Raw genomic sequence first — 24568 nt, 5'->3', positions numbered from 1 at the left:
AACATTTTTTTTTTTCATTTACACATCCAAATTTAACGAAAAGTCGTCAAACACCTGTGGGGTGTTAAGGCTCACTGTACCCTTGTTATGTGCCTTGAGGGGTGTAGATGCCAAAATAGTATGTGTATAATACCTGTATAAAATTTGCTTTCAAAAAGCCAAATGTAACTCCCTTTCTCCTGAGTATTGTAGTGCGCCAGCAGAGCACTTGACATCCACACATGGGGTATTTCCATACCCAGAAGAAATGGGGTTACAAATTTTGGGGGGCATTTTCTCCTATTACCTCTTATTAAAAAAATTATTTGGGGAAAAAACAGCATTTTTGTGAATTTTTTTTTTCATTTACACATCCAAATTTAACGAAAAGTCGTCAAACACCTATGGGGTGTTAAGGCTCACTGTACCCCTTGTTACGTGCCTTGTGGGGTGTAGATTCCAAAATAGTATGCCATGCGTGTTTTTTTTTTTTTTGCTGTTATGGAACCATAGGGACTTCCTAAATGTGACATGCCCCCTAAAAACCATTTCAGCAAAATTCACTCTCCAAAATCCCATTGTCGCTCCTTCGCTTCTGAGCCCTCTAGTGCACCCAGAGAGCACTTTACGTTCACATATGAATTATTTCCTTACTCAAGAGAAATTGGGTTACACATTTTGGCAGGCATTTTCTCCTTCAAAACTGGGTCTATAAGAACATGTTAGTGTAAAAAATTGAGATTTTGAATTTTCTCCTTCACTTTGCTGCTATTCCTGTGAAACACCTAAAGGGTTAACAAACATTCTGAATATCATTTTGTATACTTTGAGGGGTGCGGTTTTTATAATGGGGTAATTTATGGGGTATTTCGAATATGAAGACCCCGCAAATCTACTTCAAAATTGTACTGGTCCCTGAAAAATTCAGATTTTGACATTTTTGTGAAGAATTGCTGCTGAGCTTTGAAGCCAACTGATGTCTTCCAAAAGTAAAAACATGTCAACTTTATGATGTAAACATAAATTAGACATATTGTATATGGGAATCAATATATAATTTATTTGGTATGTCTATTTTCCTTACAAGCAGAGAGCTTCAAAGTTAGAAAAATGAAAATTTTCAAATTTTTCATGAAATTTGGGAATTTTTCACCAAGAAATGATACAAGTATCGACAAAAATTTACCACTATGATAAAGTAGAATATGTCACGAAAAAACTATCTTGGAATCAAATTCATAAGTAAAAGCATCCCAGAGTTATTAATGCCTAAAGTGAAAGTGGTCAGATGTGCAAAAAAATGCTCTGGTCCTTAAAGCCAAAATTACCTCGGTCCTTAACCCCTTCAGGACGGAGCCCATTTTGGCCTTAAGGACTGGAGCGTTTTTTGCACATCTGACCACTGTCACTTTAAACATTAATAACTCTGGAATGCTTTTAGTTATCATTCTGATTCCGAGATTGTTTTTTCGTGACATATTCTACTTTAACATAGTGGTAAATATTTGTCGATACTTGCATCCTTTCTTGGTGAAAAATCCGTAAATTTGATGAAAAATTTGAAAATTTTGCATTTTTCTAACTTTGAAGCTCTCTGCTTGTAAGGAAAATGGATATTACGAATACATTTTTTTTTTGGTTCACATATACAATATGTCTACTTTATGTTTGCATCATAAAATTGACGTGTTTTTACTTTTGGAAGACACCAGAGGGCTTCAAAGTTCAGCAGCAATTTTCCGATTTTTCACAAAATTTTCAAACTCAGTATTTTTCAGGGACCAGTTCAGGTTTGAAGTGGATTTAAAGGGTCTTCATATTAGAAATACCCCATAAATTACCCCATTATAAAAACTACACCCCCCAAAGTATTCAAAATGACATTCAGTCAGCGTTTTAACCCTTTAGGTGTTTCACACGAATAGCAGCAAAGTGAAGGAGAAAATTCACAATCTTCATTTTTTACACTCACATGTTCTTGTAGACCCAATTTTTGAATTTTTACAAGGGGTAAAAGGACAAAATTTTTACTTGTATTTGTAGCCCAATTTCTCTCGAGTAAGCACATACCTCATATGTCTATGTAAAGTGTTCGGCGGGCGCAGTAGAGGGCTCAGAAGGGAAGGAGCGACAAGGGGATTTTGGAGAGTACGTTTTTCTGAAATGGTTTTTGGGGGGCATGTTACCTTTAGGAAGCCCTTATGGTGCCAGAACAGCAAAAAAAAACACATGGCATACCATTTTGGAAACTAGACCCCTCGGGGAATGTAACATGGGATAAAGTGAACCTTAATACCCCACAGGTGTTTCACGACTTTTGCAAATGTAAAAAAAAATAATTTTTTTTTACCTAAAATGCTTGTTTTCCCAAAATTTTTTTTTTTTAAAAAGGGTAATAGCAAAAAATACCCCTAAAAATTTGAAGCCCAATTTCTCCCGATTCAGAAAACGCCCCATATGGGGGTGAAAAGTGCTCTGCTGGCGCACTACAGGTCTCGGAAGAGAAGGAGTCACATTTGGCTTTTTGAACGCAAATTTTTCTCTGGGGCATGCCGCATTTAGGAAGCCCCTATGGTGCCAGGACAGCAAAAAAAAACCCACATGGCATACCATTTTGGAAACTAGACCCCTCGGGGAACGTAACAAGGGGTTAAGTGAACCTTTATACCCCACAGGTGTTTCACGACTTTTGCATATGTAAAAAAAAAAAATTTTTTTTACCTAAAATGCTTGTTTTCCCAAAAATTTAACATTTTTAAAAAGGGTAAAAGCAGAAAATACCCCCCAAAATTTGTAACACAATTTCTCCCGAGTACGGCGATACCCCATATGTGACCCTAAACTGTTGCCTTGAAATAAGACAGGGCTCCAAAGTGAGAGCGCCATGCGCATTTGAGGCCTAAATTAGGGATTGCATAGGGGTGGACATAGGGGTATTCTATGCCAGTGATTCCCAAACAGGGTGCCTCCAGCTGTTGCAAAACTCCCAGCATGCCTGGACAGTCAACGGCTGTCCGACAATACTGGGAGTTGTTTTGCAACAGCTGGAGGCTCCGTTCTGGAAACAGTGGCGCACCAGACATTTTTCATTTTTATTGGGGAGGGGGGCTGTGTAGGGGTATGTGTATATGTAGTGTTTTTTACTTTTTATTTTATTTTTTGTGTTAGTGTAGTGTAGTGTTTTTAGGGTACAGTCGCACGGGCGGGGGTTCACAGTAGTTTCTCGCTGGCAATTTGAGCTGCAGCAGAAAGTTTGCGGCAGCTCAAATTTGCAGCCAGATACTTACTGTAATCCTCCGCCCATGTGAGTGTACCCTGTACGTTCACATTGGGGGGGACATCCAGCTGTTGCATAACTACAACTCCCAGCATGCCCGTTGGCTGTCGGTGACTGCTGAGAGTTGCAGTTTTGCAACAACTGTAGGCACACTGGTTATGTATCACTGAGTTTGTGACCTAACTCAGTGTTTCACAACCAGTGTGCCTCCAGCTGTTGCAAAACTACAACTCCCAGCATGTACGGTGCATGGTGTACGGTGACTGCTGAGAGTTGTAGTTTGCAACAGCTGGAGGCACACCGGTCGTGAAACACTGAGTTAGGTAAAAAAAAACTCTGAGTTTCACAACCAGTGTGCCTTCAGCTGTTGCAAAACTACAACTCTCAGCAGTCACCAACAGCCAACGGGCATGCTGGGAGTTGTAGTTATGCAACCAGCAGATGCACCACTACAACTCCCAGCATGCACTTTAGCTGTTTGTGCAAGCTGGGAGTTGTAGTTATACAACAGCTGAAGGTACACTTTTCCATAGAAAGAATGTGCCTCCAGCTGTTGCAAAACCATAAGTCCCAGAATGCCCATAAGGGAATGCTGGGAGTTGTGGTGGTCTGCCTCCTGCTGTTGCATAACTACAGCTCCCAGCATGCCCTTTTTGCATGCTGGGAACTGTTGCTAAGCAACAGCAGGAGGCTGTCACTCACCTCCAACGATCCAGACGCTGCAGGTCAGTCCCTCGTCGTCTCCGCCGCCGCAGCTGCTCCTGGGGTCCCGATCCCAACAGGGGCGCCGAGGATCGGGGTCCCCAGCACCCGGGGTGCACGTCCCGCACCCGCTCACGTCCTCCGGAAGAGGGGCGGAGCGGGTGCGGGAGTGACACCCGCAGCAGGCGCCCTGATTGGTCGGCCGGTAATCCAGCCGACGAATCAGGGCGATCGTGAGGTGGCACCAGTGTCACCTCACCCCTGCAGGCTCTGGCTGTTCGGGGCCGTCAGGGGGGGGCATAATGACCCCCCTGGGCGATATGCCCCGATGCCTGCTGAACGATTTCAGCAGGCATCCGGCTCCGGTCCCCAACCGGCTAGCGGTGGGGGCCGGAATTCCCACGGGCGTATGGATACGCCCTCGGTCCTTAAGGACTCAGAATGCAGGGCGTATCCATACGCCCTATGTCCTGAAGAGGTTAAGGGTTTAAAGAGTACCTGTCACCAAACTAAACTTTTAATATATTGTTCCTTATGTTATTATAAGACACTTTTCAATTTACTTGCTGTTAAAATTCTCAACCTTCATATGTTTTTAATGTGATTGAAAAAATGGCCACTAGGTTGCTCTATTCTGTTCTCAAACAGTCAATTTGGTCTCCACCCGGTCTTGCAGAAGTCCAAACTCAGGAAGTATATATGGGGAATGGTGAGGCACAGCTCTCACAGGCTTCAGTGACCTCACCCCTGCTGGGGAACACCCACTTTCTCCTGCTGGGAGCTCACACAATGTGAACAAGGGAAAGGTATTATACACAGCTTTTTAAAGGGGTATTCCATGAAAAAACTTTTTTTAATATATCAACTGGCTCCAGTAAGTTAAACAGATTTGTAAATTACTTCTATTAAAAAATCTTAATCCTTTCAATAATTATCAACTGCTGAAGTTGAGTTGTTGTTTTCTGTCTGGCAACAGTGTGCAGGGATGTCAGCAGAGAGCAGAGTAGAAGAGGTTGGCTATGGGGATTTGCTTCTAAACTGGGTGTTTCCCGAGACACGTGTCATCAGAGAGCACTTAGACAGAAAAGAACAGCTCAACTTCAGCAGCTGATAAGTACTGAAAGGATTTAGATTTTTTAATAGAAGTAATTTACAAATCTGTTTAACTTTCTGGAGCCAGTTGATATATATATAAAAAAGTTTTTTCCTGGATAACCCCTTTAACCCCTTAAGGACCAAGGGCGTACAGGTACGCCTTTGCTCCCTGGTACTTAAGGACCAAGGGCGTACCTGTACGCCCGTGGGAATTTCGGTCCCCGCCGCGCGCCGGGCGGGAATCGCGCCGGGGTGACTGCTGATATCTATCAGCAGGCACCCCGCGCAAATGCCCAGGGGGGTCATTAGACCCCCCCATGTTGGCGATCGGCGCAAATCGCAAGTGAATTCACACTTGCGATTTGCGCCGATTCCGGGTCATACGGGTCTATGGGGACCCGGTGACCCGGAAAAGAAGGGGGATCGCGGGTGTCCTAGACACCCACGATCCCCCTGTAGCGATAGGAGTGAGGTGGCAGAGTTGCCACCCCTCCTATCTCTGCTATTGGTGGTCTAGACGCGACCACCAATAGCAGATCGGGGGCGGAGGGGTTTACTTTCGGTTTCCCCGTCCTGCCCTCCCACAATAGGCGGGGCAGGACGGGGAAACCGACAGGGACCGGCGCCGAAGATCCACTTACCCATCGGCGACGGCAGCGGCGACGATCAGCGGCGGCAGCGGGCGACGATCGGCGGAAGAAGAGGACCGCGACGCAGCTCCCTGGATCCGACGGAAGCCGGTGAGTTACTTAGCAACATCTGGAGGGCTACAGTCTGAGAGCACTATAGTGGTCTCTAAACTGTAACCCTCCAGATGTTGCAAAACTACAACTCCCAGCATGCCCAGAGAGCTGTTTAGGCTTGCTGGGAGTTGCAGTTTTGCAACAGCTGGAGGTCTACAGTTTGAGACCACTGCAAAGTGATCTCTATACTGTGCACCTCCAGATCTTGCAAAACTACAACTCCCAGCATGCCCAGACAGCAGTTTGCTGTCTGGGCATGCTGGGAGTTGTAGTTTTGCAACATCTGGAGGTCCACAGTTTGGAGACCACTATGCAGTGGTCTCTAAACTATAGCTCTACAGATGTTGCAAAACTGCAACTCCCAGCAAGCCTAAACAGCAAACAGCTGTCTCTGCATGCTGGGAGTTGTAGTTGCGATCCCTCCAGCTGTTGCATAACTACATCTCCCAGCATGCCTTTCGGCGATCAGTACATGCTGGGAGTTGAAGTTTTGCAACAGCTGGAGGCACACTGGTTGGAAAATACTGAGTTAGGTAACAGAACCTAACTGAAGGTTTTCCAACCAGTGTGCCTCCAGCTGTTGCAAAAGTACAACTCCCAGCATGCACGGTCTGTCAGTACATGCTAGGAGTTGTAGTTTTGAAACAGCTGGAGGTTTGCCCCCCCATGTGAACGTACAGGGTACATTCACACTGGCGGGTTTACAGTAAGTTTTCTGCTTCAAGTTTGGGCTGTGGCAAATTTTTCACCGCAGTGCAAACTCCTAGCGGTAAATTCACTGTAAACCCGCCAGTGTGAATGTACCCTAAAAACACTACACTACACTTACACATAATAAAGAGTAAAACACTACATATACACCCCCTTACACTGTCCCCCTAATAAAAAATAAAAAACGTATTGTACGGCAGTGTTTCCAAAACAGAGCCTCCAGCTGTTGCAAAACAACAACTCACAGCATTTCCGGACAGCCACTGACTGTCCAGGCATGCTGGGAGTTTAGCAACAGCTGGAGGCACCCTGTTTGGGAATCACTGGCGTAGAATACCCCTATGTCCACCCCTGTGCAATCCCTAATTTAGTCCTCAAATGCGCATGACGCTCTCTCACTTCGGAGCCCTGTCGTATTTCAAGGAAACAGTTTAGGGCCACATATGGGGTATCGCCGTACTCGGGAGAAATTGCGTTACTAATTTTGGGGGCTTTTTTTCCTTTTACCCCTTATGAAAAAGAAAAGTTGGGGTCTACACCAGCCTGTTAGTGTAAAAAAAAATTTTTTTTTACACTAACATGCTGGTGTTGTCCTTTACTTTTTATTTTCACGGGAGGTAAAAGGAAAAAAAGACCCCCAAAATTTGTAACGCAATTTCTCCTGAGTACGGAGATACCCCATATGTAGGCGTAAAATGCTCTGCGGGCGCACAACAAGGCTCAGGAGTGAGAGCGCACTATGTACATTTGAGGCCTAAATTGGTGATTTGCACAGGGGTGGCTGATTTTACAGTGGTTCTGACATAAACACAAAACAATAAATACAGACATGTGACCCCATTTTGGAAACGACACCCCTCACGGAACATAACAAGGGGTATAGTGAGCCTGAACACCCCACAGGTGTTTGACAAATTTTCATTAAAGTTGGATGGGAAAGTGAAAAAAAATAATTTTTTTTCACTAAAATGCTGGTGTCACCCTAAATTTTTCATTTTCACAAGGGAAAATAAAAAAAGCCCCCCAAAATTTGTAACCCAATTTCTTCTGAGTAAGAGCATACCCCATATGTGGATGTAAAGTGCTCTATGGGTGCACTACAATGCTCAGAAGAGAAGAAGTGGCATTGGGATTTTGAAGAGAAAATTTGTCCGGAATTGAAGGCCACTTGTGTTTACAAAGCTCCCATGGTACCAGAACAATGTACCCCCCCCCATATGTGACCCCATTTTGGAAACTACACCCCTCATGTAATGTAATAAGGGGTACAGTGAGCATTTACGCCCCACAGGTGTCTGACAGATTTTTGGAACAGTGATCCGTGAAAATGAAAAATGTAATTTTCCATTTGCACAGCCCACTGTCCCAAAGATCTGTCAAACGCCAGTAGGGTGTACATGCTCACTGCACCACTTATTAAATTCTGTGCGTGGTGTAGTTTTCAAAATGGGGTCACATGTGGGGGGGGGGGGTCCACTGTTCTGGCACCACGGGGGGCTTTGTAAATGCACATGGCCCCTGACTACCATTCCAAACGAATTCTTTCCAAAAGCTCAATGGTGCTCCTCCTCTTCTGAGCATTGTAGTTCGCACGTAGTGCACTTCAGGTCCACTTATGGGGTACCTCCATACTCAGAAGAGATGGGGTTACAAATTTTGGGGGGTATTTTCTGCTATTAACCCTTGCAAAAATGTGAAATTTGGGGGGAAACACACATTTTAGTGAAAAAAAAATATATATTTTTTTACATATGCAAAAGTCGTGAAACCCGTGTGGGGTATTAAGGCTCACTTTATTCCTTGTTACGTTCCTCAAGGGGTCTAGTTTCCAAAATGGTATGCCATGTGTTTTTTTTTGCTGTTCTGGCACCATAGGGGCTTCCTAAATGCGACATGCCCCCCGAGCAAAATTTGCTCTCAAAAAGTCAAATATCACTCCTTCTCTTCGGAGCATTGTAGTTCGCCCGTAATGCACTTCATGCCAACTTATGGGGTACCTCCATACTCAGAAGAGATGGGGTTACAAATTTTGGGGGGTATTTTCTGCTATTAACCCTTGCAAAAATGTGAAATTTGGGGGGAAACACACATTTTAGTGAAAAAAAATATATTTTTTTTACATATGCAAAAGTCGTGAAACACCTGTGGGGTATTAAGGCTCACTTTATTCCTTGTTACGTTCCCCAAGGGGTCTAGTTTCCAAAATGGTATGCCATGTGGGTTATTTTTGCTGTTCTGGCACCATAGGGGCTTCCTAAATGCAACATGCCCCCCAAAAACCATTTCTGAAAAACGTACTCTCCAAAATCGCTCCTTCGCTGCTGAGCCCTCTACTGCGCCCGCCGAACACTTTACATAGACATATGAGGTATGAGGTCTCCTTTTACCCCTTGTAAAAATTCAAAAATTGGGTTTACAAGAACATGCGAGTGTAAAAAATAAAGATTGTGAATTTTCTCCTTCACTTTGCTGCTATTCCTGTGAAACACCTAAAGGGTTAAAACACTTACTGATTGTCATTTTGAATACTTTGGGGGGTGTAGTTTTTATAATGGGGTCATTTGTGGGGTATTTCTAATATGAAGACCCTTCAAATCTACTTCAAACCTGAACTGGTCTCTGAAAAAAAGCGAGGTTCCAAATTTTGTGAAAAATTGGAAAATTGCTGCTGAACTTTGAAGCCCTCTGGTGTCTTCCAAAAGTAAAAACACGTCAATTTTATTATGCAAACATAAAGTAGACATATTGGAAATGTGAATAAAATAAAAAAATATTTTGAATATCCATTTTCCTTACAAGCAGAGACCTTCAAAGTTAGAAAAATGCAAAATTTTCAAATTTTTCATCAAATTTTGGGATTTTTCACCAAGAAAGGATGCAAGTTACCACAAAATTTTTCCACTATGTTAAAGTAGAATATGTCACGAAAAAACGATCTCGAAATCAGATTGATAACTAAAAGCATTCCAGAGTTATTAATGTTTAAAGTGACAGTGGTCAGATGTGCAAAAAACGCTCTGGTCCTAAGGTGTAAAATGGCCTGGTCCTTAAGGGGTTAAAGCTAAATTTTTATTTTTTTTTTTAGGGCAAGAGGAGTGTTAGGAGTAGTTAGGGAATATTATCTTAGTTAGCTTAGAAAATATAGGGTGTTTTCGGTAGAGGAGGCATACGCCATGCTTGCTTCCGATATCAAATCAGTCAGTGATGGGGAAGAGGAAGATCCCAGCTTCCTCCTTTTTTCCTCTTCCTCATCATCTGCTGATGATGAGCCCCCTAGAAGGTGATGGCGCGTCCGCCGCAGGGCACTGCCAGTAGAGGCCATCCAAAGTAGTAGCTCTGTCCCCCAATCTAGTAGCCCTGTCCCCCGTAAAATGTTCCCTGTCCACTGTAAAAGTTTCCCTGGTCCCCCTATAGGTGACCCCGTCTGGACCCCAGTTCCGGTCGATTATGTGCCACTGTTTTTTTTGGGCCGCCCAGGAATCCAAATTGACACCATAGGCCTCACTGAAATTTACTTTTTTACGTTTTTTCCAGTGAGGACCTGAGTCAATTTGATGGTGGCTCAAGCAAACTTGAACGCTGAACAGTTTATGGCCCAGCACCCCGGTTCTTTTTTTTTTGGCTAGGCCCCATAGATGGACCCTTATCAATGCAGCTGAGATGGGGACATTTTGGGGCCTCATGCTGCATGTGGGCCTAGTCAAAAAGCAGACCATTAGGCAATACTGGAGTGGGGATGTTCTGTATAACACCCCAATCTACAGTACGGCCATGACACTGGCACGCTTTGAGGCAATCCTCAAATGTTTGCATTATGTTGATAATGCAACATGCCTGTCCCGAAATGATCCCACATATGGCCACCTATTTAAAATTAGGCTGGTCATTTCAGTAATAAATTTGCAGAGGCCTATGTCCCCCAAAAGCAATGTCTCCCCATGCTGTGGGAACTGATGTACCCACTGCTGGATAAAGGTTACCACTTGTTCGTGGATAACTTTTATACCAGCATCCCTCTTTTCAAGCCCCTCTTTTCAAGCTTGTGGCACTGTGCGGAAAAATCAAAGAAGCCTTACGACAAATCTCCCACCAATACCTATGGGCAAGAGCAGGGCCCTTACTTGTGAAAATTTGCTGTTGGTCAGATATAAGGACAAGAGGGAGGTCCTTTTGCTGACCACCATTCACTGTAACGGCAGCACCCCTGTCACTGTGCGAGATACCACTATGGCGGTCCTCAAGCCTGATTACAATCAGTATATGGGAGGAGTTGATCCTGGACTACAATCAGTATATGGGAGGAGTTGATCTCTCTGATCAAGTCCTCAGACCATGCACAAAACCAGAAGATGGTACAAAAAATTAGCATTGTACATGGTCCAGACAGCATTGTACAATGCTTTTGTACTATTCCAAAGTGCTGGCAACATGGGAACATTCCTTCAGTTCCAAGAGGTAGTGATCAAGGCCCTGATCTTTGGCAACCAGGAAGGAGCGGGCCCAAGTACCTCTGGAACTCTGCTTGCACAATCCCATACCTCCTTCAAGGGGCTAAAACGGTCATTCTTCGATACATACGGCAGTGCAGGGGACCATAGAAGAGCATACATTATACAGGAAGATCACAATGGGTGTCAGAAGTGACAACCGTAGCGATCTGTCAATTAGTGCAGGTACTACTACTCCCATCATGAAACAGTGTATTCCATGCTGGGAGTAGTAGTACTACCTAAAAAAAAAAAAAAGTGAAAAACACACACTACATTTTTATTATTGTCGGCTACATTTTTAGTGCCCTGCCCGCCCACATAAATTGATCCCTGTTTAAAAATTAATAAAAATTTTGTTATAAAAAAGAAAAATTTTGTTAAATACAAATTTTTCATCACTACTGTATCTTTTTATTATCATTTTTTAATGGTACCCTACAAAATTTTATTAAAAAAGGTATCTCCATCACTTTTTTTGGATTGAATTCCAAAAAGAATAAAAACCGCCTGCAAAAACGCCAAAGTTAGACTTCTATGGGAGAAAAACGCCACGATTTCAGGGGAACAAAAACGCCATAGGCTCAACATGCTGCAACTTTACAAAACCTCCAAGGATCTGAAAAACATCAAAAAAGAAAAGCCAAACCAAAAAATGCAAAGTGGAAAAAGAATTTTGCGATTTCTCATTGATTTACAGCTTACATCTGGCCTCAACATTTTTTCAATGAAAAAATGCCATGGGGATGTTTTGGAATTTTTTTGTGAAAAACGCACACAAAAAAAAAAACTAAGTGGAAACCTAGTCTTAGGCTGGATTCACACAGCAGAACTTCTGAACTGCATTCTCCATGGAAATTCTGCATGAATTTATAGCCAATTCACTTCAATGGAATTTCTGCAGCAGAAATTCTACAGTGTGAATGGGAAAGCAGAATCCTATTAAAGTGTTTTAAAGCTATAAATTCATGCAGAATTCCATGCTGAAATTCAGCCATGTGAACATGGTATTAGGAGATCTCTCTAGAGCAGTGGTCTCCAAACTGTGGCCCTTTAGATGTTGGAAAACTGCAACTTCCAGTATGCCCGGATAGCAAACGGCTGTCTGGGCATGATGGGAGTTGGAGCTTTGCAACCTCTTGAGAGCCACAGTTTAAAGACCACTATTCTAGAGGATGGAGCTAATTAGGAAGTCATGGGCCAAAGGGGAGCCTTGGACCTAGACGTCTTCGTAAATTGCCTATATTATATTCAACTGCAGTGGCATTGCTAGGGGGTGCAGGAGGAAAGGGAATTGACTGCATCGGGGGAAAAAATCAGCCTGTAGTAGTGTCACAGGCTCCTTCGGCCACAGATGCAATACAGGGAATGTTGGAGCGGGCAGTCAGTTCCCTGCTCCTCCATTAAAGGAGTACTCCACTGGAAAACTTTTTTTTTTTAATCAACTGGTGCCAGAAAGTTAAACAGAATTGTAAATTACTTCTATTAAAAAATCTTAATTCTTCCAGTACTTATCAGCTGCTGTATGATCCACAGGAAGTTCTTGTTACGCCTAGCGCTCCGGGTCCCCGCTCCTCCCCGGAGCGCGTACGGCGTCTCTCTCTCCGCAGCGCTCCGGTCGATCCCGCTGACCGGGAGCGCTGCACTGTCATGGCCGTCGGGGATGCGATTCGCACAGCGGGACGCGCCCGCTCGCGAATCGCATCCCAGGTCACTTACCCGTTCCCGTCCCCTGCTGTCATGTGCTGGCGCGCGCGGCTCCGCTCTCTAGGGCGCGCGCGCGCCAGCTCCCTGAGACTTAAAGGGCCAGTGCACCAATGATTGGTGCCTGGCCCAATTAGCTTAATTGGCTTCCACCTGCTCCCTGGCTATATCTGATCTCCTCCCTTGCACTCCCTTGCCGGATCTTGTTGCCCTTGTGCCTAGTGAAAGCGTTTTGTGTGTCCAAAGCCTGTGTACCAGAACTTCTGCTATCCACCCTGACTACGAACCTTGCCGCCTGCCCCCGACCTTCTGCTACGTCCGACCTTGCTTCTGTCTACTCCCTTGTACCGTGCCTATCTTCAGCAGTCAGAGAGGTTGAGCCGTTGCTAGTGGATACGACCTGGTCACTACCGCCGCAGCAAGACCATCCCGCTTTGCGGCGGGCTCTGGTGAAAACCAGTAGTGACTTAGAACCGGTCCACTAGCACGGTCCTCGCCTTCCTCTCTGGCACAGAGGATCCACCTCCTACCAGCCGGGATCGTGACAGTAGATCCGGCCATGGATTCCGCTGAAGTTCCTCTGCCAGTTGTCGCCGACCTCCCCACACTGGTCGCCCAGCAAGCCCGACAGATTGCCCAACAAGATCACCAGCTGTCGTACTTGACCACCATGACACAGCAACTCCAGTCGCAGCTACAGCAGCTTCAGTCACAGCTACAGCAGCAGCAACCATCTCCTCCGCCAGCTCCTGCACCTCTTCCGCAGCGAGTGGCCACTCCTAGCCTCCGCCTGTCCTTGCCGGACAAATTTAATGGGGACTCTAAGTTTTGCCGTGGCTTTCTTTCGCAATGTTCCCTGCACTTGGAGATGATGTCGGATCAGTTTCCTACTGAAAGGTCTAAGGTGGCTTTCGTAGTCAGCCTTCTGTCTGGAAAAGCCCTGTCATGGGCCACACCGCTCTGGGACCGCAATGACCCCGTCACTGCCTCTGTACACTCCTTCTTCTCGGAAATTCGAAGTGTCTTTGAGGAACCTGCCCGAGCCTCTTCTGCTGAGACTGCCCTGCTGAACCTGGTCCAGGGTAATTCTTCCGTTGGCGAGTACGCCATACAATTCCGTACTCTTGCTTCTGAACTTTCCTGGAATAATGAGGCCCTCTGCGCGACCTTTAAAAAAGGCCTATCCAGCAACATTAAAGATGTTCTGGCCGCACGAGATACTCCTGCTAACCTGCATGAACTCATTCATCTAGCCACTCGCATTGACATGCGTTTTTCTGAGAGGCATCAAGAGCTCCGCCAGGAAAAAGACTTAGATCTCTGGACACCTCTCCCACAGTCTCCATTGCAATCTGCGCCTAGGCCTCCCGCCGAGGAGGCCATGCAAGTGGATCGGTCTCGCCTGACCCTGGAAGAGAGGAATCGCCGTAAGGAAGAGAATCTTTGTCTGTACTGTGCCAGTACCGAACATTTTTTGGTGGATTGCCCTATCCGTCCTCCACGTCTGGGAAACGCACGCTCGCACCCAGCTCTCGTGGGTGTGGCGTCTCTTGATGCTAAGTCGGCTTCTCCACGTCTCACGGTGCCTGTACGGATTTCTTCTTCAGCCAGCTCTTCCCTCTCAGCCGTGGCCTGCCTGGACTCTGGTGCCTCTGGGAATTTTATTCGGGAGTCCTTGGTGAATAAATTCCGCATCCCGGTGACCCGTCTTGTCAAGCCACTCCACATTTCCGCGGTCAACGGAGCCAGGTTGGATTGCACCGTGCGTTTCCGCACGGAGCCCCTCCTAATGTGCATCGGACCTCATCATGAGAAAATTGAGTTTTTGGTCCTCTCCAATTGCACTTCTGAAATTCTCCTTGGACTACCCTGGCTTCGACACCATTCCCCAACCCTGGATTGGTCCACAGGGGAGATCAAGAGCTGGGGTACCTCTTGCTTCAAGGACTGCCTTAAACCGGTTCCCAGTACTCCCTGCCGTGACCCTGTGGTTCCTCCTGTATCCGGTCTCCCTAAGGTCGTTATGGACTCTGTCCGCCTTAAGAAGTGCCTCTCCCCCCCTCCCAGTCCAGTCAGGCAAGCCTCGGTGCCTCCTCATGGCCCTCGTCCTGGTGTCACACTGCCCCGTGCCAGGCCTCGCCCTCTGCCCTCCCTCCCCATTCCCACTCCTGCTGTACTGCCTGCCGTTGAGAAATCCCTCCATCCTTTCCCGGTGTCCTCATCCCAGGGGAGGCAGTTACCGGACAAAGAGAAGGGGAGACCTAAGGGGGGGGGTACTGTTACGCCTAGCGCTCCGGGTCCCCGCTCCTCCCCGGAGCGCGTACGGCGTCTCTCTCTCCGCAGCGCCCCGGTCGATCCCGCTGACCGGGAGCGCTGCACTGTCATGGCCGTCGGGGATGCGATTCGCACAGCGGGACGCGCCCGCTCGCGAATCGCATCCCAGGTCACTTACCCGTTCCCGTCCCCTGCTGTCATGTGCTGGCGCGCGCGGCTCCGCTCTCTAGGGCGCGCGCGCGCCAGCTCCCTGAGACTTAAAGGGCCAGTGCACCAATGTTTGGTGCCTGGCCCAATTAGCTTAATTGGCTTCCACCTGCTCCCTGGCTATATCTGATCTCCTCCCTTGCACTCCCTTGCCGGATCTTGTTGCCCTTGTGCCTAGTGAAAGCGTTTTGTGTGTCCAAAGCCTGTGTACCAGAACTTCTGCTATCCACCCTGACTACGAACCTTGCCGCCTGCCCCCGACCTTCTGCTACGTCCGACCTTGCTTCTGTCTACTCCCTTGTACCGCGCCTATCTTCAGCAGTCAGAGAGGTTGAGCCGTTGCTAGTGGATACGACCTGGTCACTACCGCCGCAGCAAGACCATCCCGCTTTGCGGCGGGCTCTGGTGAAAACCAGTAGTGACTTAGAACCGGTCCACTAGCACGGTCCTCGCCTTCCTCTCTGGCACAGAGGATCCACCTCCTACCAGCCGGGATCGTGACAGTTCTTTTCTTTTTGAATTCCCTTTCTGCCTGACCACAGTGCTCTCTGTCCATCCAACTATCCAGAGTAGGAGAATATCCCCATAGAAAACCTATCTTGCTCTGGACAGTTCCTAAAATGGCCAGAGGTGTCAGCAGAGAGCACTGTGATCAAGCAGAAAGGAAATTCAAAAAGAAAAGAACTTCCTGTGGATCATAACAGTAGCTGATAAGTAATGGAAGTATAAAGATTTCTTAATAGAAGTAATTGACAAATCTCATATCTTGATGCAGAAGAAAAAATGAAAAAAGTCGGCAGACTCACCGTGGACTTCTTTTTCAGGGTTGTTTCTTTATTGCATACTCACATATAAAAACTGGTGCAAAGTGGGGAGAGAGGGATCACAATGGGGGGGTATTCACTGTCTGGCGACAGAATCTGTTTCGCTCGGTACTCAAGCTTCTTCTGGCCTGGACAACTAGGAACATTGTGCCGTTTCTTATACAGGTGGGTTCTCAGATCTAATTTCTTAGTACCTCCCATTGGTCCTGACGTAGGGATTCAGGGCGTTAGCTTCAAACTCAGCATCAAAAACGCCCTACTCTGCCTTCTGTCATAAGAATACGGCATTACATTAAAATAATCAGAGGAGGGGTAAGGAAAGTGTACATTAAAAACAAGGTGCATAGTCAACCTTATCATTCAAGCCTAAGGGACCTGTTGCTGCAGTATGGATAATCCAATGTGTTTCTCTAGAGACGATCTAGATCAATTCCTGGTCTGAATTTAACCCTTTCCACTCCGGAGAAAGTGAGCACTTCTGGTTTTCCCCCATGGACTTCCACTACATGGGATATTAAACGTGGAGCACCTTTCAGTGTATATGTACATATGCTCACGTATTCTTGCACATAACTGACGTATAGTTTTCCCTATGTAGTAGAAGCCGCACGGGCAGTATATAACGTATACTACATATTTTGTGCGACATGTTATTAAATCAGATACAGTATGAGTCACAGATGCCATACGCATTGTTTTCAACTCTGCATTGAATTTACAAAAATGACATGTCCCACATGCATAATTTCCCTTTGGTGTGGAACTCTCTAACCATGTTGTGTCTTTTTTAAGAGGTGTTTTTCTACTTTTCTGCAAAATATCACCTAAAGATTTATTTTTTCTGTATGAGATAAGTGGTTTACGACTGGCTACTTCTTTTAAATCGGGGTCCCCCTCTATAATGTGCCAGTTCCGTCTGACCGCTTGTTCAATTATATGATTAATTGGTGAATTCTGAAAGGTAAAAGAGAAACGCTTTTTAGTTGGTTCTCCTGTTGCAGCGAGAAACACATTGGATTATCCATACTGCAGCAACAGGTCCCTTAGGCTTGAATGATAAGGCTGACTATGCACCTTGTTTTTAATGTACACTTTCCTTACCCCTCCTCTGATTATTTTAATGTAATGCCGTATTCTTATGACAGAAGGCAGAGTAGGGCGTTTTTGATGCTGAGTTTGAAGCTAACGCTCTGAATCCCTGCGTCAGGACCAATGGGAGGTACTAAGAAATTAGACCTGAGAACGCACCTGTATAAGAAAACGGCACAATGTTCCTAGTTGTCCAGGCCAGAAGAAGCTCGAGTACCGAGCGAAACAGATTCTGTCGCCAGACAGTGAATGCTCCCCATTGTGATTCCTCTCTCCCCACTTTGCACCAGTTTTTATATGTGAGTATGCAATAAAGAAACAACCCTGAAAAAGAAGTCCATGGTGAGTTTGCCAACTTTTTTCATTTTTTCTTCTGCGTCAAGATATGTGATTTGCTATTACTAGTCAGAGCACCACCGTCACTTCGGGGAACACTCCTACACGTCCCAGAGTCCAAGTCCGTGCAAATATCAGCAGCAGTGCTGGACATAGCACTTTACCTTTGAATAATTTACAAATCTGTTGAACTTTCTGGCACCAGTTGATTTAGTTGTGTAAAGCATGGAGGTGGGTCAATTAACATTTGCAGCAGGGTATCTGTTACTGCATAACTATATTTAGCCCCTACAGACATATATATGTGTGTGTGTGTGTGTTAAGAAGCCCCGAAATTTGTAAAGCAATTTCTTCCATGGAAATACCCTATATGTGGCCCTAAATTGCATTTGAGCCCTATGTTTCTCAATGACATATCAGTATCTGACTATTATGTACATTTAGAGGGGGGGGGGGGGGAATAACACCCACATGTAACCCCATTACAGAAAATACACCCCTGAGAAATGTGTGTATGGGTGAAATGGACATTTTGACCGCACCAAGTGTACATTTATTTTTTTTAGCAATGGATTTAGTGCAGTGTGTAAAATATGAAAATTGTGATTTTCCAACGGATATGCCAACTCTGTACCCATTATGATGAATCCAGAGCATGCCAAAACTAAAATATGTGCCTGCTCAAAAACCTATGCTCTTCTTGATCATTTTAGGAGCATTTTGCTTGTGGCCCTAAACTGTTGCCTAAAAATACAAGTGGCGGAGCTAGGAGTGGTGTCACCTGGTGCAATAGAAAATGATGTCACCCTGCATGCTTTAAGAATGTGGATTTAAATATCACTGCAGCTCCATCAGAGGTCTCTGCAGAAGCCCCAAGGCAGATCCTGACTGCTTCCACCCAAAAAATAATACACTGCTCAAAAAATAAAGGGAACACTAAGATAACACATCCTAGATCTGAATGAATGAACTAATCGTATGAAATACTTTTGTCTTTACATAGTTGAATGTGCTGACAACAAAATCACACAAAAATTATCAATGGAAATCGAATTTATCAACCCATGGAGGTCTGGATATGGAGTCACACTCAAAATCAAAGTGGAAAACCACACTACAGGCTGATCCAACTTTGATGTAATGTCCTTAAAACAAGTCAAAATGAGGCTCAGTAGTGTATGTGGCCTCCATATTCCTATATGACCTCAATACAATGCCTGGGCATGCTCCTGATGAGGTGGCTCCTCCTGGACAGTCTGTGGTGCAATGTGGCGTTGGTGGATGGAGCGAGACATGATGTCCCAGATTTCCTCAATCAGATCAAGGTCTGGGGAACGGGCGGGCCAGTCTATAGCATCAATGCCTTCCTCTTGCAGGAACTGCTGACACACTCCAGCCACATAAGATCTAGCATTGTCTTGCATTAGGAGGAACCCAGGGCCAACCGCACCAGCATATGGTCTCCCAAGCGTTCTGAGGATCACATCTTGGTACCTAACGGCAATCAGGCTACCTCTGGCGAGCACATGGAGGGCTGTGCGGCCCCCCAAAGAAATGCCACCCCACACCATTACTGACCTACCGCCAAACCTGTCATGCTGGAGGATGTTGCAGGCAGCAGAACGTTCTCCACGGCATCTCCAGACTCTGTCATGTCTGTCACATGTGCTCAGTGTGAACCTGCTTTCATCTGTGAAGAGCACAGGGCACCAGTGGCGAATTTGCCAATCTTGGTGTTCTTTGGCAAATGCCAAATGTCCTGCACGGTGTTGGGCTGTAAGCACAACCCCCACCTGTGGATATCGGGCCCTCATAGCACAATCATGGAGTCTGTTTCTGACAGTTTGAGTGGACACATACACATTTGTGGCCTGCTGGAGGTCATTTTGCAGGGCTCTGGCAGTGCTCCTGCTCCTCCATGAGCAAAGGCGGAGGTTGCGGTCCTTCTGCTGGGTTGTTGCCCTCCTACGGTCTCCTTCATGTCTCCTGATGTACTGGCCTGTCTCCTGGTAGCGCCTCCATGCTCTGGACACTACGCTGACGGACACCGCAAACCTTCTTGCCACAGCTCGCATTGATGTGCCATCCTGGATGAGCTGCATTACCTGAGCCACTTGTGTGGGTTGTAGACTCCGTCTCATGCTACCTCTAGAGTGAAACCACCACCAGCATTAAAAAGTGACCAAAACATCAGCCAGGAAGCATAGGAACTGAGAAGTGGTCTGTGGTTACCACCTGCAGAACCATTCCTTCATTGGGGTGTGTCTTGCTAATTGCCTATAATTTCAACCTGTCGTCTGTTCCATTTGCACAACAGCATGTGAAATTGATTGTCAATCATTGTTGCTTCCTGAGTGGACAGTGTGTGATTGACTTGGAATTACATTGTGTTGTTTAAGTGTTCCCTTAATTTTTTTGAGCAGTGTATGTATTAAACAACTTGTAAAACTCAAGCCTGGATATGCACTTGAAACTTTTATCCATACATATGTCAGCCATACGCAGGGGCCTCGCTAGGTCTCCAAAAGTCCCAGGGCTATTATTTATTTCTAATAAGAAGGCCCCTCAAATCCACTTCAAAACCTAACTGGTCCCTGAAAAAATCCGCTTTTGAAATTTTTTTTAAAAATTGGAAAATTGCTGCTGAACTTTGAAGCCCTCTGATGTCTTCCAAAAGTAAAAACATGGCAGCTTTATGATGCCAACATAAAGTAGACATATTGTATATGTGAATCAATATATAATTTATTTGGAATATTCATTTTCCTTATAAGCAGAGAGCTTCAAAGTTAAAAACATATGCAACATTTTCAATTTTTTCATCAAATTTTGGAATTTTTCACCAAGAAATGATACAAGTATCGACAAAATTTTACCCCTAACACAAAGTAGAATATGTCACGAAAAAACTATCTCTGAATCAGAATGAAAGGTGAAAGCATCCCAGAGTTATTAATGCTTAAAGTGACAGTAGTCAGATGTAAAAAAAATGGCCGGGTCCTTAAGGTATATTTGGGCTGGGTCTTTAAGGGGTTAACATCCCCCGTACTCTGTTGTTCTGCAGCAGTGGTCTTTAAACTGTGGATTCCCAGATATTGCAAAACTACAATTCCCAGTATGCCCGGTCAGCCATTAGCTGTTCGGGCATGCTGGGAATTGTAGGTTTGCAACAGCTGGAGATGCACAGTTTGGAGACCACTCATCTACACTGTACAATGTGAATATATCATCTTGTGTGTAAGGAAGAAGGTGCAAAGCTTACCCATAGATGATCTGGGAAGTACAGGCGATCTCTGCCATCCATCAGGCGGAAAAACGGCCAAAAAAATTGCCCCTCCAGATGCTGCCAGAGTGGTTATAGCTCCAACGATTATAACGGTTGAACTGTGACCTCAACAGCCTGAACAAAGGAAGGCACTGACCAATCAGGACTGGATGCACCAGTCACATGACCTTTTCACTGCAGCCAATCAGCTTTTAGGGATTATGTTTACAGCTGGACAAATATAATATAATATTTAATGGGGAAAATGTATGAAACCTTGTGCAGGGGAAGAGTGGAGACGTTGCCAATAGCAACCAATCAGTTTCATGCTTTCATTTTTTAGAGGCTTTTAAAAAAAAAAAAAATATATATATTTGCTATGGGCAACTGCTCCACTGTTCCCCTGCACAAGGTTTGATACATCTGCCCCCATTATTTTTATGATTGCAATGAATTTAACTCAAATAAAACCTGACAAATATTGTAGCATGATGTGTGAGCAATGAAATGGCCATAGCCAGATCTTGTTCCCAGCAGCAGATGATGAGAGTAGTTGTTATATGCAAAGTGCTATGATTCATCAAAACCTGTGTAGTAGAAGAGTGGTGCAGTTGCCCATAGCAACCAACCAGTTTGTTTCATTTATTTCCAGAGGCCTTTATAAAAATGAAAAGTAGTAATCTGATTGGTTGCTATACGCAGCAGTACCACTCTTCTTCTTCACCAGTGGTCTCCAAACTGTGGCCCTCCAGAACTACAACTCTCAGCACCCCTTATTAATGCAGTGATTTTTCATTTGTACACTTTCACTCCCCCCCCCCCCCCTCCTCCAACAGCCATAAATTTTTTTTTTTTTTTTTTTTACTACAGACCCATAGGAGGCTTAGTTTTTGCGCCACCAAGTGTACTTTGTAATGGCATCATTCATTTTACTATAAAATCTACGACAAAACCGGCGATATCACATATGTTTACTAAAATATTTTCACCATTGTTTAGTCCCTTTAAGGGAATATTACCTGCATTCATTCGATTGCAAACATTGAAAATTAGCACAGCATTGATCAGTGTTATGGGCACTCCTCCTATACAGGCTGCAGACCTCCGCCCATCCTCTTAACTGATTGAGACACAGTGATTTTGCCACGGTGATCCTGATCAGCTCCCTGAGCTTACCTGCAGCAATTTTTACCCATGTTAGACAATTAAAGGGGTACTCCATCCCTAGACATCTTATCCCCTATCCACAGAAAAGGGGATAATATGTCTGTTTGCGGGGGTCCCGCCACGATCTCCCTGCAACACCCCGCATTCGTTTAGAACCCTGGCTGTGGCACCAGAGGCTAGGGACATCACGGCCACGCCCCTGGTGATGTCACGCCCACTCAATGCAAGTCTATGGGAGGGGGCGCGGATGTCGTCACACTTCCTCCCATAGACTTGCATTGAGGGAGAGGGCATGACGTCACGAGGGCCTTGGCCTTGACATCAGCACCACGATGCTAGTCATCAGGCACAGAGCGAAGCTCACTCCGGGGACCTGATGACTGCGGTGGTGCAGCAGAGATCGCAGGGGTTCCCAGTGGTGGGACCCCCCGCGATCAGACATCTTGTCCCCTATCTTTTGCATAGAGGATAAGATGTCTAGGGACGGAGTAACCCTTTTAATCAGCTTTGATTACTGTGTCTAAAGGGTTAATGCTGGATATCGACCTGATCGGTGATGTCTGTCATTAGCCGTGGGTCCTGATAGCTGCTACGACCCACCGGGTATGAATCACACTCAGCTACTGAGTGAGCTTAAGCATACAAATAACATTTCCTACAATACAGTGGTCCCTCAACATACGATGGTAATTCGTTCCAAACGAGCCATCGTTTGTCGAATCCATCGTATGTTGAGGGATTCGTGCAATGTAAAAAAGTAAAGTCCTGTCCCCGCCGCTCCCGATGGTGTCCCCGGGCCTCCGCTGGGCTCTCCTGGTCTTCTCTGGTCCTCTACTGGGTTCTCCTGGTCTTCTCCGGTCCTCCACTGTCTTCTCCGGTACTCCGCTGTCTTCCGCAAGGCCTTACTGGGCCTACGTAACGACGTCATTACGTCGCTGCGTACGCCGTTCCTATTGGAGGACGGGACGGCGTGCGCAGCTTCGTATTGACGTCACCGGAGAGGGCCGAGAAGACACCGGAGGACCAGCACTGGACACGAAGGGCACCCCGGGGCATCGTGGAGGGGTAAGTAATTCTTACCGCACCACACAGGAAACATTAAGCTGCTATCCGGCAGCAGCTTAAGCATTTTGGGCTGCCGGATAGCACTTAATGCGATGGCCCCGACATAAAAAAGCTTTGTATGTCGATGCTGACATCGACATGCGATGGCCTCTTAGAGGCCATTGTATGTCGATTTGATCATATGTCGGGGCCATCGTATGTCGGGGGGTCACTGTATGTGTCCTGACCCATGAAATATAATAGAAGGGAAAACTGGATGTTGAAGTTTTTTAACATTCAATTGATTCTCATTTCCAGTGATGTAAAACAGAGACTGGTGCAGCCAAAGATTGACCGGCACTGCGTGCACCAATCATCCATAACAATAAAACTACTGACAGCAGGAGGGGATAACATTGATAATCTTGTTAGTTGTTACAATGGCACCTATCATGGAGTGGGATATATTCAGCACCAAGTGAACAGTGGGTTTCTGGAAGTAGGAAAAAGGGGCAGGTGTACTGATTTGAGCGACCTGGAAAAGGACAACATTGTGCCCACTGTGTCTTTCCAAATTATGTCCAATCACTTGAATTTACCACAGATACCGATGTAGAAACAGCTCGAAGATGAACAAGAAAAATGGAAGGGCCATTTTAAGTGTCATAGTAAAGGGTCTGAAAGTAAATGCAAAGTTCTCCTTTTTTTAAGAAATGTGCACAAATGTCTAAATCATTTTTTACATTCTCATTATGGAGAATTTAATGCAGAATGATGGGGAAAAGAGTGATTTTTTTTTTTTAAACACACATGAGGATTTTTCAAAACCTGTGCAGAGGAAAAGTGGACCAGTTGCCCATAGCAACCAAATAGATTGCTTATTTAATTTTTCAGAGGCCCTTTAAAAAAAAAAAAAATTAAGAAGTGATTTTATTGGTTAATAGGAGCAACTGTTACACTACTTCTCTGGACAGGTTTCGATAAATCTCCTGCATGGTCTCACCATGAATAAATGTAAAAAAAAATGTGAAGAAATTCCAAAGGCATTGTAATAATATAGATCTATCTTGGTATAATAAAACAAATTTAAATACATCAAATCTCAGAATTTTTGATAAATTAGATTTGAGCGAGAGCGATGCGTTGATCTCTACCACTGACAGATTCCCAGATTTTATTTTTGCAATTATTCCTTTTAACATAATCTTCAAAAAGTATATATGTACAAATGCGGACCATCCGTGCACCAGATATGTGAAATAACTCATGACAAGACGTAATCAACAAAAATAATTTATTTAATGGCGAACCATCACAAAATCCATTTATACAAGAGGGGTTGTCTTGTTTCTGTATAATTATGTCTTACTTAACTTGGGAAACATGAATTGTCCTTTCAGAATGTGCTTCTGTCAGTGTAGAATTGTTTCTCGGAAGCAATCCAGCGTTAAATGAGCAATCCTTTTTTTTTTTTTTTGCTTGCTATTAATGTTCTAGTATTTGTTTAACTTCTGTTTCTTTACATTTATTTACCTCTATTGGATGCCATGAAGAGGGCATCCTTAAATTTTCGTAAACACAATGAACTTCAATGCCTATTCTGTACTCCACTGGGTATTAGCTGAATGGGAATGGTGGGAGTGGTAATCTAACAATGGCTGTCA

At 45.1% G+C, this 24568-nt stretch overlaps 1 protein-coding gene across 3 annotated transcripts in view; it reads right to left on the bottom strand.

Moving 5' to 3' along the window:
- PHF12 (PHD finger protein 12) overlaps window positions 1–20811 on the bottom strand; it is a 145117-nt gene extending 124306 nt beyond the window's left edge. The window contains exon 1 of one of the 3 annotated variants that reach the window (XM_056559058.1): window positions 20691–20811. Coding sequence is in view for 1 of the 3 variants with exons in the window: in XM_056559056.1 (XP_056415031.1) it covers window positions 20691–20732 (42 nt within the window). In the remaining 2 variants the exon portion in view is untranslated. The remainder of the gene's footprint in view (window positions 1–20690) is intronic. The other 2 variants (XM_056559059.1, XM_056559056.1) reach the window with 2 other exon arrangements.
- Window positions 20812–24568: the final 3757 nt, after the last annotated feature.

The sequence above is a fragment of the Hyla sarda genome, chromosome 2, assembly GCF_029499605.1.
Source record: "Hyla sarda isolate aHylSar1 chromosome 2, aHylSar1.hap1, whole genome shotgun sequence".
NCBI lineage: Eukaryota > Metazoa > Chordata > Amphibia > Anura > Hylidae > Hyla > Hyla sarda.
The sequence above is the reverse complement of the archived record's forward strand: the minus strand, read 5'-3'. Positions and strand labels throughout refer to the sequence as shown.